At 41.6% G+C, this 15,210-nt stretch overlaps 1 protein-coding gene across 8 annotated transcripts in view; it reads right to left on the bottom strand.

Annotated features, from left to right (window-relative positions):
- Cfap20dc (CFAP20 domain containing) overlaps window positions 1-15,210 on the bottom strand; it is a 240,785-nt gene that overhangs the window by 4,285 nt on the left and 221,290 nt on the right. For all 8 annotated transcript variants that reach the window (XM_059274241.1, XM_059274239.1, XM_059274238.1 and 5 more), the window contains one exon: window positions 13,855-13,949. In XM_059274241.1, coding sequence (XP_059130224.1) covers window positions 13,855-13,949 — 95 coding nt within the window. The remainder of the gene's footprint in view (window positions 1-13,854; window positions 13,950-15,210) is intronic.

Genomic DNA, 15,210 nt, shown 5'->3' with positions numbered 1-15,210 from the left:
TGGATAGTTATAGCTGCAGTTTTCCTTAGTTATGATAGAGAGTAAATTAGGTATAAAACTTTAAATTCATTAAGATAGGATAGATAATGGAGTATTTTTTCTTTTAATTTGTCAGGCACAAATGAACTCGAATTTGTAGCCGGAAGTTTCTCCAGTCTCACCTAGCCCCACAGTCCCTCAGCTGTTTATAAAATAATCATTCAGAGGATTATATTAATTACCAATTGTATGGCCTATGGCAGGCTTCCTGTTAGCTAGCTCTTATAACTTAACCCATTTTTATTAATCTATAATCTATAAATTTGCCATGTGGCTGTGGCATTGACAGTCTGCTGGTATCTTGCTGTTCCTTAGGCATCAGCTAACGTCTCTTTCTCCTCTCCTTTCTTTTTTCCATATGTCTGCTTGAATTTCCTGCCTGCCTCCAAGCTGCCTTGCCATAGGCCAATGCAGCTTTATTTATCAACCAACCAGAGTAACACATATTCACAGCATACAGAAAGACATCCCACAGCAGGAATTCATTACATTGTAAATGTAATCTTTACTTGATAATTGTTCTTATTGTGTACAGTCCTATTAAAGTTAAAAACTTTCATTTTTTTTTGTTTAGAAAAAAAGGGGAAATGTTGTAGAATATTGTTTATGCTCTGGAACATTTGTTTACTGCATAGACATGTTTGATTTAATAAAATTTATCTGTGGTTAGGAGGCTGAGTCAGCAACTAGCTGACGGGAAGTGGTAGGGAGGAGCCAGGTGGAGAAGGGTCTTAAGGAGGGGTGAGGAGAAGCACAAGGACTTTTTGGAGGACATGAGGGAGGTGAGGAGGTGAGCTATTTGTTATTCAGCCTCTCTGAAGAGCAGAATTCCACCTTAACCTTTGAGCCTTGAGTTATTTAGAGGGACAGAGATTTAGATAAGTTCCCTTCATAGCTTTGAAGGAGTCAGTGCAACAGATTTCCCTCGGGTTATAGCCCTTGAGGCCTAACCACTGCTGGTAGGGTTGGAGTTGCAGTTGCTGATTCAGACAGCTGTGGCTTCAAAGGCAGCAACAATTAAGTAAAAGGACATCATTGGGGATAGAGTAAGCTTATACTCAGCATACAATGAGTTCTCAGCAAATGCTATAAACATTATACTGGCTAGTTTTATCCAACTTGACAAAAGCTAGAGTAACTTGGGAAGAGGGAACCTCAACTGAGAAAATGCCCCCACCAGATTGGCCTGTGGGCAAGCCTGTGGTTATTTTTCTGATCGATGACTGATGTGAAAGGGCCAAGATCACTGTGGGTGGTGCCACCCCTGGCCTGGTGGTCCTGCGCTGGGTGCTATAACAAAGCAGGCTGAGCAAGCCACAGGGAGGAAGCCAGTAAGCAGCTCTCCTCCTGCCTCTAGGTTCCTGCTCTGACTTTCCTCAGCGATGGACCCAGTGTAGGCTGAAACATACCCTTTCCTCCTCTTTTGCTTTTGGCCATGGTCTTTATCACAGCAACAGAAACCTAACTAAGACACTCATTATTGTGGGGAACACAGGCTATTTGAGTTGGACATGCAAGGAGTATATTCCTTATAGCTTACTTGGTCCCCTAAATTGTATCTGCTTGATTTTTACTACTGAGAGAGAAAAACAGTACACTGGTTTTGAATGCAATCAAAAGTTCTCAACTAGCTTATATAGGACACTAAGACAAATTTGTCTTTAATTAAAAATCCCAAAATCATTTGCTTCACAGAGGAAAACAAATTTTTCTGTCAAATATATTATGAAAGTCCTAAGTCACAAGGCTAATGATAAATCATGAGTGCTTGTGGATCTGCTGTTAATTTTTTGGTCTTTACTAATGCATTATTAGACCAACCTTGAGTGCAAGAGAACAGTGGCCTGTGTAGTTGTTCAGTGTATTCTGTGCTTGTATTAAAAACAGTAACAATGTAAGCTAGTGCTGTTATGCTGGAAAACTCAATACATTTTACCACCAGCTGGGGATTTTTCAAGATGAAATAACCCCTGTGGTGGGCTCTGGGTCTTCATCACCCCACTGCAAAAGGATCAAGGTGGGTCTGATTCATTAACAGAGCTCTTCCTATACAATGCAGATAAACCGATGCATTCATTGTGACACATACACCACAGAATAGGAGATCCATGCATTAGAACCATGGGCCTAATATAATCTTGTGGGTTTTAGTATGAAAGCTGTAAATGGATGAATCTGAAAACTACCAACAATGGTATCTCTACAAAAATTGGGTGAGCTTATGTATAATTTTATATTGAAATAAGTACTTTAAACTTACATAAAAGGTTTTGTTTTCATTGTAATTTAATTTCTGAGGCCTCCAACTTAATCATTTTGCCATAGGAATCTCTGCATAATGAAATTACAATATCATTAAGCAATTGCCACTATGATGTCAAGTGTTGGGGAATGTTTTGAAAGGTAATTATCCTGCATGGGTATGGGGTAATTTTCAATTATATTCTCAGATACTGCAGACTTTTAATTTTTTTCCCTTAAAATGCTAAATTGCTCTATTTAAAGATTGAATATAGAAACTCCAAAAGGACAAATTAACAAATAAACCCATTTTCTGCTACCAGGCTCAGAGCATCTGGACAGGCATCCAAATTACATTTTTACTCTTCTCCCTATAACAAAGCCATTCCTACTAAAATAAAATTACCTTTTAGATACTAATCTATTTACAAACTTTCAGCCTCATCTACTTTGAAATTGGTTAGCAGCAATAACAGAAGAAAACCCAGCAGAGTCAGACTGAACACAACAGTATTGGCCGCCCTCCTCAGTCAGATCAGCTTGGGCAAATAACCCCTCGAGTTCACCTTTGAAAGCCAATTAATACAACTGTTTAATTATCTATATTTAATGCATTTTAACTGTGGATAATAGAAAACCTGTATGTGCAAGCTAAGGCTTAATGCCTGAAAATAAATGAAGGTCACCACTTTATCAGATTTAAAATCTTGGAATCAAGACACTCTACTTGATTTTCGATTTTCTGATGCTGCCTCTAGAATAAAAAAAAAAATGCATTTTCCCACCTATAGATCCTAAGGAATGACTGACTGTATTTTTATGTGCATACTAATATACTACTGTTTAAGTGATTCACCAGTGAGGCCATCACTGTGTGGAGTAGTACGTCTGAGAATCAATAAAGATGACATTTGAGATAAGATTCTGCCGAGTACCAGTTGCCTGGAGAGTCTTTTTCCAGCATCCATCCAAGAGGGAGAAATTCAAGCACACTGGCATGATGGAGGTGAACCACTCAATTCTGGTCTTTAGCAAACTGGTGCCTTCAAAGTGGAGGAAGATAGAAGAGCAAGGCTGGAGTGGAAATGATGAAAAGGTTCTTCTACTAGAAAGCCATATTTCTTTTGAAGGCAAATCACATGCCATGATTACAAGTCCAGTGCCTCTGGGAATCAAATTCCTCCATGTAGATGAATGAGATTGTTTTATTTGGGAGATGCCATATAACGGTTACACTGAGGGACGTGGATGCTTAATTAGGGGTTATTGCAACTTTATTCCTTCCAGGTTGTCTCTATTATAGTTCCAAATGTGATTTGTCACATATGAGGGAGGCCCCTAGCCATACCATTGTGGCCTACAGAGCCCACAGCTTCACATGAGCATGACTTCCGGCCAGGTCTGAACACTATGTATTCTCTTCCCAGCAAGGGAAGCTGGATTTCCATGCTGGGCCATAATCCTTTCTGGAGTACATGTGGTACCCCATAAGTAGGGATGGTTCTAGAAGAGGACTAGAGAGCTTTGGATTTAGCAATGTGTTTATGTTTCTATTAGAGAGCTGACTTGTATTCCTGAAAGGGAGGGTGCCTCTTTACAGTAGTGAGCATGTTGCTGGACCAGAATCTCTGAGACCTATAGATGAGACAACCCTGTCCCCTGACAGTGATTAATGGGAAAATATCTCTCTACCTCAAGCTTAAGTTGGGGACAAATAGTAATTGGTTGCCTCATAGAAATGACAGGGATATGTGATATGAAATGAATGTGATAGAAAAACCAAGAATCACTTTATAAGCTGGGAGTTGAGTTGGAGGTCTAAACAGAGTACTAAGAGGGCTATTGAGAATTGGAAGGACAGCTCAGCTGGTAAAATAGTTGCCTGGTAAGCATGAAGACCCAAGTTTCATCCCTAGAACCTGTCATCTAAGTGTTTGGGATGGGAAGACAGGCAGACCCTGGGACCTGCTGGCCAGGCTAGACTATGTGGTCAGATGAAGAACATGTCTCAGTAAACAAGGTAGATGACTCCTGAGGTATAATACCCAAGGATGACCTCTAACCCCACTCCCCACAACCATGAAGAGAACTATTAAATCCAGAAAGCTTCACAGGAAGGAGCATACTAGATTAAAAGCTATCCGAGTGGATTTGTTACTTGTGTGGCTCTTTCTAAACTCAACAGGTATTTTGTGGTAGTACCACAGTGTGGGTTAAGCTGCAGATGGCCAGGCCTGTGGTACTGGGCTCCTTCACACTTGGGTGTGGGAGATAGGCTAATCTCCTAACCACACTGTCACACAGGACATAATGTCCTGCTGGACAGTGTTGGGGTAACAGAAAATTTTCACATCATTCAGGGAAAACAGCAGTGCCTCATTAAGCTTTTATTACTTTTACATCCCCTTATTTGTTGAGGGGGACAGCTCACTGATTCCTTTATTTACCAGTTTTTTCAAAGAGTGTTGCTGCTGAAAAGTCAACTACATTCCACATGTCTAAGAATATTTAGGCAGCACAAACAGACCTTGGTGCGAAAAAAAAGGCATAAAGTTGGATGGGAAGGGAGATAGGGAGGTGGATTTTGGAGGAGTTGTGGGAGGGAGGGTGAATATGAAAACTCATTGCATAACATTCTCAAATGACTTATAAAAAACAAAGAGTATTACTGCCCCCCAAGACAGGTTACGTTTGTGATTCTGGAATTGAAAATAAAGTCATTTAAGGTTTAAGAACAAAGACGGGGTTTTGTTATATGGCTTGGGCTCGCTGCTGTGATTACACGTGTACCACTAGTCACCACATCTGTAACCTGCTTTGCATTGTATATAAATCTGAAGAAAATCCACAGGCTAGCTCAAATTTCTCTGTGTCTCTCATGGACCAAACACTCATCTACTTAGCACAACTCTCTGGGGTGTTTACTATGTCCTGGATATTGCTGTAGGCACCAGGTACCAAAGATGCTCAGTGAAGCAGAACTCTTAGACCCAGGCTGTTAAATGTGAAGTCATTATGTAGTTGTAAACAGAAGAACTATGAAAGGACACTTCTGTTAATGGAGAGCAGGCAGCCAGATACCCTCTCGTCTGGCTGCCTGTAAGGAGTGGTGAGAATTCTGTGGATTCTTTACTAGTAATTTGGACATTGCATAAAAAGCATTTGCTACCTATTTGTATCTTGTGGGAGACTGATGACTGTTCTTAAAGGAGCAGCCTGTGTGACACTGTTATAAAGAACATGCAAGAGTATTATTTTTATGAAACTCTGACTATGTCAAAAACCCCTTGGAAGGCCTTTCTTCCTCCTAATTTTTGTGAGTTGCAGAGAGGTCTACAGGCTGAAGAAAGAACTGATTATTATTCCCTGTTGGAGCTGGTAGGCATGAATAATTTAAGGGTCATATCTGTAAAGGAACAAATGTCAAAAACAAATTGACAACCATTCTTCCAGCAAAGTATGGTTCATTTTCAAAAGGTCAGCTCAGTAGTTTTTTTGAGTAAGTTCTGAAACCTTCACTTCCCATTTTACGTTTCACACAGGCTCTGAGAGAACACTTTTTTAGTAAGTGTTAAGGGCACTGTGCTTGTGGTAACTGACACTCCACAAGTGTATTATAGCCTAGGAGGAACCACGAGGAGGCAGACATTCTCCTTCAGTCTGTGGCAGGGATCAGAACTCTGTGAGCACAACACTGTTTTTGCCAGGTGTAAGGCTCACTTAAGGTGGCGTTTATGTACTGGAGATGTTCAGGCTGGGCAGAAACTGGCGGGGACAGACTCCTACTGAGTAAGGCAGGGACAGGACCTTGGGTTCGAGGGCCACATGTAACTTCGTATTTCCTTCTGTATTGCTTGGGTAAGTTTTCTAAAATTACACATTTGTCAGGTCATCATGCTGTTGACTTCCAGCTGCTCCAGGTACACTGGCTCCTCCTCTGGGGATGGTGAGGCGGCCCAGGGCACTGCTGCACAGCCCAGAGGGCTATGGGATGGGGGATAGCAGCGCCTGTACTTTAGAGGCTATCCACGAAGGCCCGGAGTCAAGATGGATGATCCCTTTTCTCTGTGGCTCCAACTTTAAAAAAGCAAGCAACCAAAAACCAAAACACACACTCATAAACTTACAGTGGTTCAGCAGGAAGATGCTGAGGTGGAGGAAGCCCCATCTTAGCATGGGCTGCGACTGAAAATTTGATGTTCGGTAAGTCATTTACCTGTTAAGGCAAACAATGGGCTGAACCAAAATAGTTTACGGATTCATCACAGTCCCAGGTAGGACTCTGAGACAATCGCTCTCCCCTGACTCTTTTCTATACTGGGGTTCTATGTGAGATTTCTTTTGAAGTGAGTTTTCACTGCTTACAAATAAAGTGTAAAGGCTACTGCTTTATGCTTGAATTTCAAAAGTCTTCCAAATGTATGAAGCCCAGGGATGAGGAAGGAGACCCAGGCTTACATTTCTGTGAAAAGCTCTACTGAGAATATGGAGAACCCAATACATCCCAGAAAGTGCACAGCGACCTGGGTCCTCAGGTAAGCCAACTGGCAGTCTCTGCTTATACACACTGAGGCTATTTGGGGGGAAGAATAAGAAGAAATGAGTAAACAAATCAATATGATAGAGGGGGAGGGACAGAGGGAGAGGAGAAGGGGGAGAGGGACAGGGAGAGAGGGAGGAGAGAGGAAGAGGGTGAAGGTGAGGGGGAGAAGGAGAGAATGAGAGGGAAAGGGGGAGGGGGAGGGGAGGGAGAGGGAGGGGGAGGGGGGAGGAGGGGGAGAGAAGGGGGAGGAGGGGGAGAGAAGGGGGAGGAGGGGGAGAGAAGGGGGAGGAGGGGGAGAATAGGGAGGGTGGAGGAGGGAGGGTGGAGAGAGAGGAGGAGGGAGAGGGGGAGGGGGAGGAGGAGGAGGGTGGAGGAGGGAGGGTGGAGAGAGAGGAGGAGGGAGAGGGGGAGGGGGAGGAGGAGGGTGGAGGGAGAGGGGGAGGGGGAGAGGGAGAGGGGGAGAATGAGCACAGTGAATGGAGCACTCACCATCTCCGTAAGATTCTGGGCAGGCCATAAAGTGGCAGGTTACATGCAGAGACCCAGCTATAGAGGTCTGTGGCCTGTGGGCCCAGCCTTGTCCTGGATCTCATCAACTGTGGTTAGCCATTTTGAACAAGAAGGGGTGGGAGAGTGGGCAGGTCCAAGGCTGACACAGTGGCCAGAAGCCTCATTCTCTTTGTTTTCTCTCTGTGTCATTGAAATCATAGTGATTAGCCTTGGAGATATTTCATTTTTTTTTTTCTGGTAGACCAAGAACTCTCAATAGAAAAATGATGGTGGTATGAGTGCAAATGCATTATCTCAGCCTACGAATGGCAACAGAAACGCAGAATGAATTTCAGAGGACTGCAATCATGCCTCCCTCTTCTGATGATATGAACTGGAAGCTTGAACATTATTTTTCTTTGGCAAATATTTTATAGGATTGGATGGAAACCCTATTTCAGTGTACCAGTTAAGAACAGATTGTGCTAAGCTGCCTGAGATCTTGCTAATTATTATCATGGAGAGATTAAACAAAGTGGAAACAGAGTTTCATGGTATTAATTAGCTACAAACCACCCAAGCATATCACAGAAGGAGACAGTGGACAAACAGGAAACATTAGTTCCCACGAAGGGCAGTGGTGATGAACATGGAGGGTGACAGGCAGGAGTACTCGCCCTTCATCTGGTTAGCTCTGGCTAGCATGTTGCTACAACTCCCTGAATTTGTGAAAATTGTCCTTAGTTGAAGTTCTGTTTACCTTAGGCATTATGTAGCTTGTACTGACAGAACAGAACAGTGGTGACCTGAAGACACCCTTCCAGCCCCTCATTACTAATATATATATATATATATATATATATATATATATATATATATATATATATATATATATATATATATATATACCTAGTGCCTTTGCTCCAGGTTCCTGTGGTTTATTTTGGACACTAAACATAACATATTATTTGTTCCCTCACAGCAAGGTCTCCTCCTGACAGCCAAGATTCTATTTTTCTGTCATAAGTAATTATAAATGTACACCTCTAAAAAGTTTCCCAATTTGAGGGGCATAATCTAGACATCTCCATCCCTTGAGCAGCCAGAAAGAACAAGTCAGATGCATGAGCTCTCACACTGAATTCTCTAAATCTTCCTCCCTGGGGCAGCTGGTTGCGGGGGGAGGGGGCACTTTTGTTGGAGCGATTTATATTAGTTTCAGTTAAAAAATATTAGATGTAGTGTTCTTCCATCTTCTAAATTCAACTCAGAAAATTATCCTGGAGAGTCCTATTGGAGGGCACTTGCCACTCCAATTATGCACCTGAGTGAACCAGAGTTCCTTCCTAGCCCTGCATCTGAACCACCGTTTCTACTGGAGATTCTTGTTGTCTGTTTCTTTGTTTTGAGACAGAGTCTTATGTAGCCCAGGCAAGTCTGAAACCAGTTGAGGATGATTTTGAACTTCTGATCCTCTGTCTGTGTTTCACAAGAGCTATGACGACAGGTGTGTGTCCCCACGTTAGGGTTTTATTTTTTTATTTTTTATTTTTTTTGGTTTTTTGAGACAGGGTTTCTCTGTGTAGCTTTGCACCTTTCCTGGGACTCACTTGGTAGCCCAGGCTGGCCTCGAACTCACAGAGATCCGCCTGGCTCTGCCTCCCGAGTGCTGGGATTAAAGGCGTGCACCACCACCGACTGGCTCACGTTAGGTTTTATGCATGCTAAGCAGGCATCTTTAAATGACTTTCTTCTCTAGTCCAGAGATTCTCCAGGATTCCTCTTTCACTCATTCCTGACATCCAGGCTCCCCGCTGCTGTGGAATGTCGTTCTGTACGCTGTGGATGTGTGTTGCTCTGATTGGTTGATAAATAAAACACTGATTGGTCAGAAGCCAGGCAGGAAGTATAGGTGGGGTGAGCAGATGAGGAGAATTCTGGGAAGAGGAAGGCTGAGTCAGGAGTTACCAGCCAGACACAGAGGAAGCAAGACGACAAGGCAGAACTGAGAAAAGGTACCAAGCCATGTGGCTAAACAAATAATAATTATGGATTGATTTAAGTGTAAGAGCTAGTCAGTAATAAGCCTGAGCTAATGGCTGAGCAGTTATAATTAATATAAGCTTCTGAGTGATTATTTCATAAGCGGGCTGTGGGACTGTGGGGGCCAGGCGGGACTTGAGAAACCTTGCAACTACAAATGGTGCCAAGACGTGGGGCAAGAGTTTTCACCTAAAACCCGAGAAAGCTTAAAAAAAAAAAGATTCTAAAATGGAGCTAAAAACAGCTTCCTAGTGTGTCTCTCAGGCAAGTTGTGAGCTACAGTATAGTGGGTTTGCAGTGGCGTATGGGCTTGAGTGCAGCATGGCAGATTCCTGCCACTGTACACAGTGGTATCTCCAAGCCATGCAGCACATTGTGTGGCAGATTTAATTAATATAAGTTTCTGAGTGATTATTTTCTAAGTGGCTGCAGGGTCCGTCAGACTGAGCAGGACTGGAAAAAACTTCAGTTACATGCTAGTACAGACAGAAAAAAAAAAAGGTTTCTGGGCTACACGCTGCTTTGATGGAGGCATGGACCCCCTGCTTCCAAGAGTTGGAAGTAAACTCCCAGAGCTGGCAGTAAACGTACCACTGCCATGTTGAAAAGCTGAGGTGGGTGGAGTCAACAGCCAAGGCTGCTGCTTCTGTTCTAACCACTCTGCAGTTTAAAGCAATATATTCACAATAAGACAGATTCAGATGGGATTAAACTCCAAACAGTTTACAATGTGTGTAAAAATGTATATAGGCTTGGAAGAGAGAAGAAAATGAATGTAGACAGTTACATAAAGAAATAGTTTTAAAAAATAAAGTCTTTAAAGAGAAAATAAAAGTAATATAAAAAATAAGCCATGTAAAGATGGAAATAACACAGAGAATCTGGATTATATTGTCTTTGGGATTTTTAACTTCAGAGAGACATTTGATTGTAAAGGCTACCCAGTTAAATCAATATGTATATTTTAAAGATATCTTAACTTCAAAATTTGGATCTAAGGATATGTTACTTTGGAAAGGAGGCTCTGCTTTTGTTTCCACAGGAAGCAAGAGGGTATAGATTTGTTCCAGGTTAAGATGGATCTGATTTGGTCAAGCCAGACCTCCTGAACCTTAACAGATGGTACCTATCAACAAAGGTTTTAGCCAGTCTTCCTAGGACTTGATAATTATCTCAAATTTTCTCAGGATCCCCATAAGAATACAGCGCCATCAATCAGCAGGAAGTAGCCTAGTACACTATGCCCACATTCCACAAAAATGGATTATGGATATTTGTCTTTGTTAGAGATTGGTTACAAATTGTTTTGTTTTGTTTTGTTTTTTGGCTTTTCGAGACAGGGTTTCTCTGTATAGCTTTGCGCCTTTCCTGGGACTCACTTGGTAGCCCAGGCTGGCCTTGAACTCACAGAGATCCACCTGGCTCTGCCTCCCGAGTGCTGGGATTAAAGGCGTGCGCCACCACCGCCCGGCTGGTTACAAATTGTTATTGGTCATAGTCAATATCTTTCTAAAACAAAAAAGGGGGATATGATATAGATATGATAGGATGAAAGGGTAGATTTTTGAATCTACTTTTAAAGAGCAACTTGTTTTAAATTGCTATAGATTTTAGTTTATTGATACAAATTTAAAGTTAATTTTGTTATACTGTATATATTTCTACTCTTGTTTAAGGTATTATGTTTGTGCAGCTCATTTGAAATTGTAATGGATAATTAAGAAATACAGATTAATAATTAGTCTTCTATGATAGTCAAACTTATAGTCATGTTAGTTAAGTTTTCTAGGTATACATAGACATAATTCAATTAGGGAGGTAATCTTCAAACACTTCAAAGACCTACAGAATATGTAATTTAAAATGTTCTAAAAACTTAGACTTTCCTGGACAATGAGGCACATCTGCTCCTGGCAGCACCAAATTTACTTTAAAGAGGAAGATGGGCATCGAAGACACTCCATATGGAGTTTATTTTCCTCGTGGCAAAAATAGCCATTTGGGCAAGAAATTGTTCTTGCCTGGACTGCTTGAAAAATGTTGTATCAACTGGACATTCAGGACCCATAGAAAGGTGACCACTGAACTTTGCAAGGCCAGATAGTCCTTCAGGTTCCTACTTCACAGAAGAAACTACCAGGCATTCTACAGGACACAGGAAGAAGTGACTGAGAGACTCTAGGACTGTGGGCTGAAGATGGATGCCCCAATGTTGCACAGGAACTTTGGATTATTGTCCAAGTAGCCAGCTGTCTCTGTCATTCTAGATTTTTGGAAGTTGCTTACAATGCTCTTCCTGTTTACTTAGATAATATTATATCCTTCTGAGGTCTTTGATATAGTTGAAGACTAGATAGTTATAATTTTCCTTAGTTATGATAAAAGATAAATTAGATATGAAACTTTAGACTCACAAAAATAGGATATATAAAATATTTTCTTTAATTTTATCAAATACAAATAGACTAGATATTGTAACTGTAATTCTTGCTTGATAACCGTTCTATTATATGTAATTTTACTATGTTAAAGTTAAAACCTTCCTTTTTGGTTAGACAGAAAAGGAGAAGTGCTGTGGAATGTCATTCTGTATGCTGTGGATATGTGTTGCTCTGATTGGTTGATAAATAAAACACTGATTGGTCAGAAGCCAGGCAGGAAGTATAGGTGGGGTGAGCAGATGAGGAGAATTCTGGGAAGAGGAAGGCTGAGTCAGGAGTCGCCAGCCAGACACCGTAGCTAGAGTTTTCCTGCCTGGCCCATGGTCAGGGCAAATCTCTCTCACCTGCCAGTCCCACAGCCACTCAGACCTGACCAAGTAAACACAGAGACTTATATTGGTTACAAACTGTATGGCCGTGGCAGGCTTCTTGCTAACTGTTCTTACAGCTTAAATTAATCCATTTCTATGAATCTATACCTTGCCACGTGGCTCATGGCTTACTGGCATCTTCACATGCTGTTTGTCATGGTGGCGGCTGGCAGTGTCTCTGACTCAGCCTTCCACTTCCCAGCTTTATTCTCCTCCTTGTCCTGCCTATACTTCCTCCTGCCTGGCTACTGGCCAATCAGTGTTTTATTTACCAACCAATCAGAGCAACACATTTACCATACAGAACATCCCACAGCAAGACACAGAGGAAGCAAGATGACAAGGCAGAACCGAGAAAAGGTACCAAGTCACATGGGTAAACATAAATAATAATTATGGATTGATTTAAGTGTAAGAGCTAGTCAGCAATAAGTCTGAGCTAATAGCTGAGCAGTTATAATTAATATAAGCTTCTGAGTGATTATTTTATAAGCAGGCTGTGGGACTGTGGGGGCCAGGTGGGACCCAAGAAACCTTCCAACTACACCCTGCTCTTAACTAAAACCCAGTGGTTCATCTTCATGACTTCTGCATCACAGAGAACACTGAGGGGACTTTCATTCCAGTTTCCTACCAATGACTGCACTGTTTGTAGGAATGTCATGGTCTCACCTTAGTGAAAGACTGCATCTTTGCATGAAGGAAAATGTGTACAGGCAAAGGCCTTTTACAAGAGGGTCATGCACTGATGTAGAAAAATGCATTGAATGCAGTGGTTTTGTTGTGTGGATGTCATAGAGTGTGATAATTTATGCAAGCTAAAATGGCACAGCCTCATCACTTAATGTGTCTCTTGATCAAAAAACAGTAAACAGAAGATGTTATTGAAGCTGCTGGTGTAGCATGTCATGCTATTTTATAGTAAACATACTTTAGTAGGTAGAACCTTCTAAAATAAAAATTAAAAGTATAGTACAGTAAGTATATGAGCCAGTAACAGTTTATTATCATGCATCTTGTACTGTGTGTGGTTATATGTGCTATACTTTTAACCACTTGTGGTCCAGCAGGTTGTTTATATTAGCCACCCACAAATACACAGGCAATGTATCCTGCTATGATGTGTGATGTGACACAATGACAGGGCATCAGAAAGCAGGGATTTCCTAGCCTCAATATAACCTTTTCAGGTGTCATATGTGTGAGGTCTGCTCCTGACCCAAACACCAGCACACAGTGTATGGCTGCACCCCAGTGTTCTGAGAGGCCTGGACTGTATTACTATGATACCAGCTGCTGGGATTTGGCATTCACTGTTCTAAGTGCTTCAAATATTGTACATCACTGAATTTTTACATGAAAGTAGCATGTGTGGCCAGGGAGGCACTGTAGAGCTGGCAACTAAAATTCACAGTGGTCACACAGTGGGAAGCGGTATAGCTGGAAATCAGATGGGGGCTGATGCCTTCAACTCTGTGCTGCCCTAGGGCAAACATTCATAAAAATGGGACTGTTCCTCTCTGCAACCTACTTAGTAAAGGACTTCATAAAAGATGAGGCACAGATTACCTCAGTTTGGATGCACAAGTCTATATGGTTAGTATGAAAGCAGCAGCATTTCAGATTTTCTCTATTTGTGGCAAATTGCCTTTATATTTTTAATGCACAGCATTTTTTGTATTCTTACCTTGCACACTCACACTTGTAGAGGACTCCAGAGGCTGCTCCACTGGCTGCTGACTGGCAGGGACAATTGGTGGGCTCAGCATGTTCAACCAGTCTCTAAGGAGAAAAAGCAGATGAGCAACAGAGTTGCAGCCCCATACACAGTCTTGAAGTTTCCCCTTGGTTTTCACTTCTCTGCGGTTTACGAAGGAACACTTTATCTTCCTTCATGTTCCAGTAAGAAAAATGAGAATTAATACTCAGTTTTGTGACAAGGTTAATAAGGAGTTGATCACTTAACCAATAAATTGCTTGATCAAATCCACAAGCTAAATGATAACCATTTCTCTTCCTATCAGTTCAGTATCCAATACCGATGTTTAGCCCTGAAAACATACAAACAAGTAACACTATACAGGCTAAACTGGTTATATTTAGGAATATATATGCATATACATATATGCATGTAACAACAATTAATGAAAAAAGAGGTCATGAATTTGAAAGAGAGCAAGGAGAGGTATATGGGAGGGCTTGGAGGTAGGTAGGGAAGGGAGAAATGAGTAATTACACTATAATCTCAAAAATAAAAGATAAAAATGATTAAAAGTTTATTATTAGTGCCATGAAAATATAGTATGTTTACTTTAAAAAAATATTTGTGTGTGTATGATGTGCATGTGGAAGTCAAAGGACAACTTGTGGGAGTCAGTTCTCGTCTTCCCTGCTGTGGGTCCCTGGGATCAAACTCAAGTCCCCAGGCTTGGTGGCAAGTACCTTTATCCACTGAACCACTTCTCTAGCCTGTAGCACACTTTCCCCCCAAAGGAAACCATTTCAGCAAATCAGAAGAAATACAGTAGAGAAGATCCTCTTTCTGATCTTGGGTGAGAAAGCTTGACACAATCACGTGTGATTTGTCTTGGATGACAGTGTTCTCCACATGAGTTGAGCAGAAGTCAGCCTCAGATCTGATGTGAAGCCACCTTTATTTCCCTTCCTCCTCCTCTCTCACAGTCTGCTGTCCCCCTGCTAGACTCTTGGGCAGGTGCAACTCAAGTGGTGCTGTCTAGAAGGCACGAGTCCAATGCTTCTCATCCCTAAACCTGCTCCTGAGCTGCTTAGGTGGAAGTGGGAAGGCAGGGGAACAGAAAGGATTTTCCAATAACAATCCTATTTGTTGCATGGATATTAGCACCCTATACTGTTTATTCCTTTCTTTTAAACAGGACCATATTATTATGACAATATTTTCTTTCTAAATTTCTGTATTTTGTACTTTCTTTAACCTACAATGGGAAGCAGTTTTAACCAGAAGCTAAGAGCACCCGCTCTCTGGCCAGGGCCAGATCCTTGTTCCCTACAGTAAAAGATTAGC

Source organism: Peromyscus eremicus, chromosome 9, assembly GCF_949786415.1.
Source record: "Peromyscus eremicus chromosome 9, PerEre_H2_v1, whole genome shotgun sequence".
NCBI classification, from domain to species: Eukaryota; Metazoa; Chordata; class Mammalia; order Rodentia; family Cricetidae; genus Peromyscus; species Peromyscus eremicus.
The sequence above is the reverse complement of the archived record's forward strand: the minus strand, read 5'-3'. Positions and strand labels throughout refer to the sequence as shown.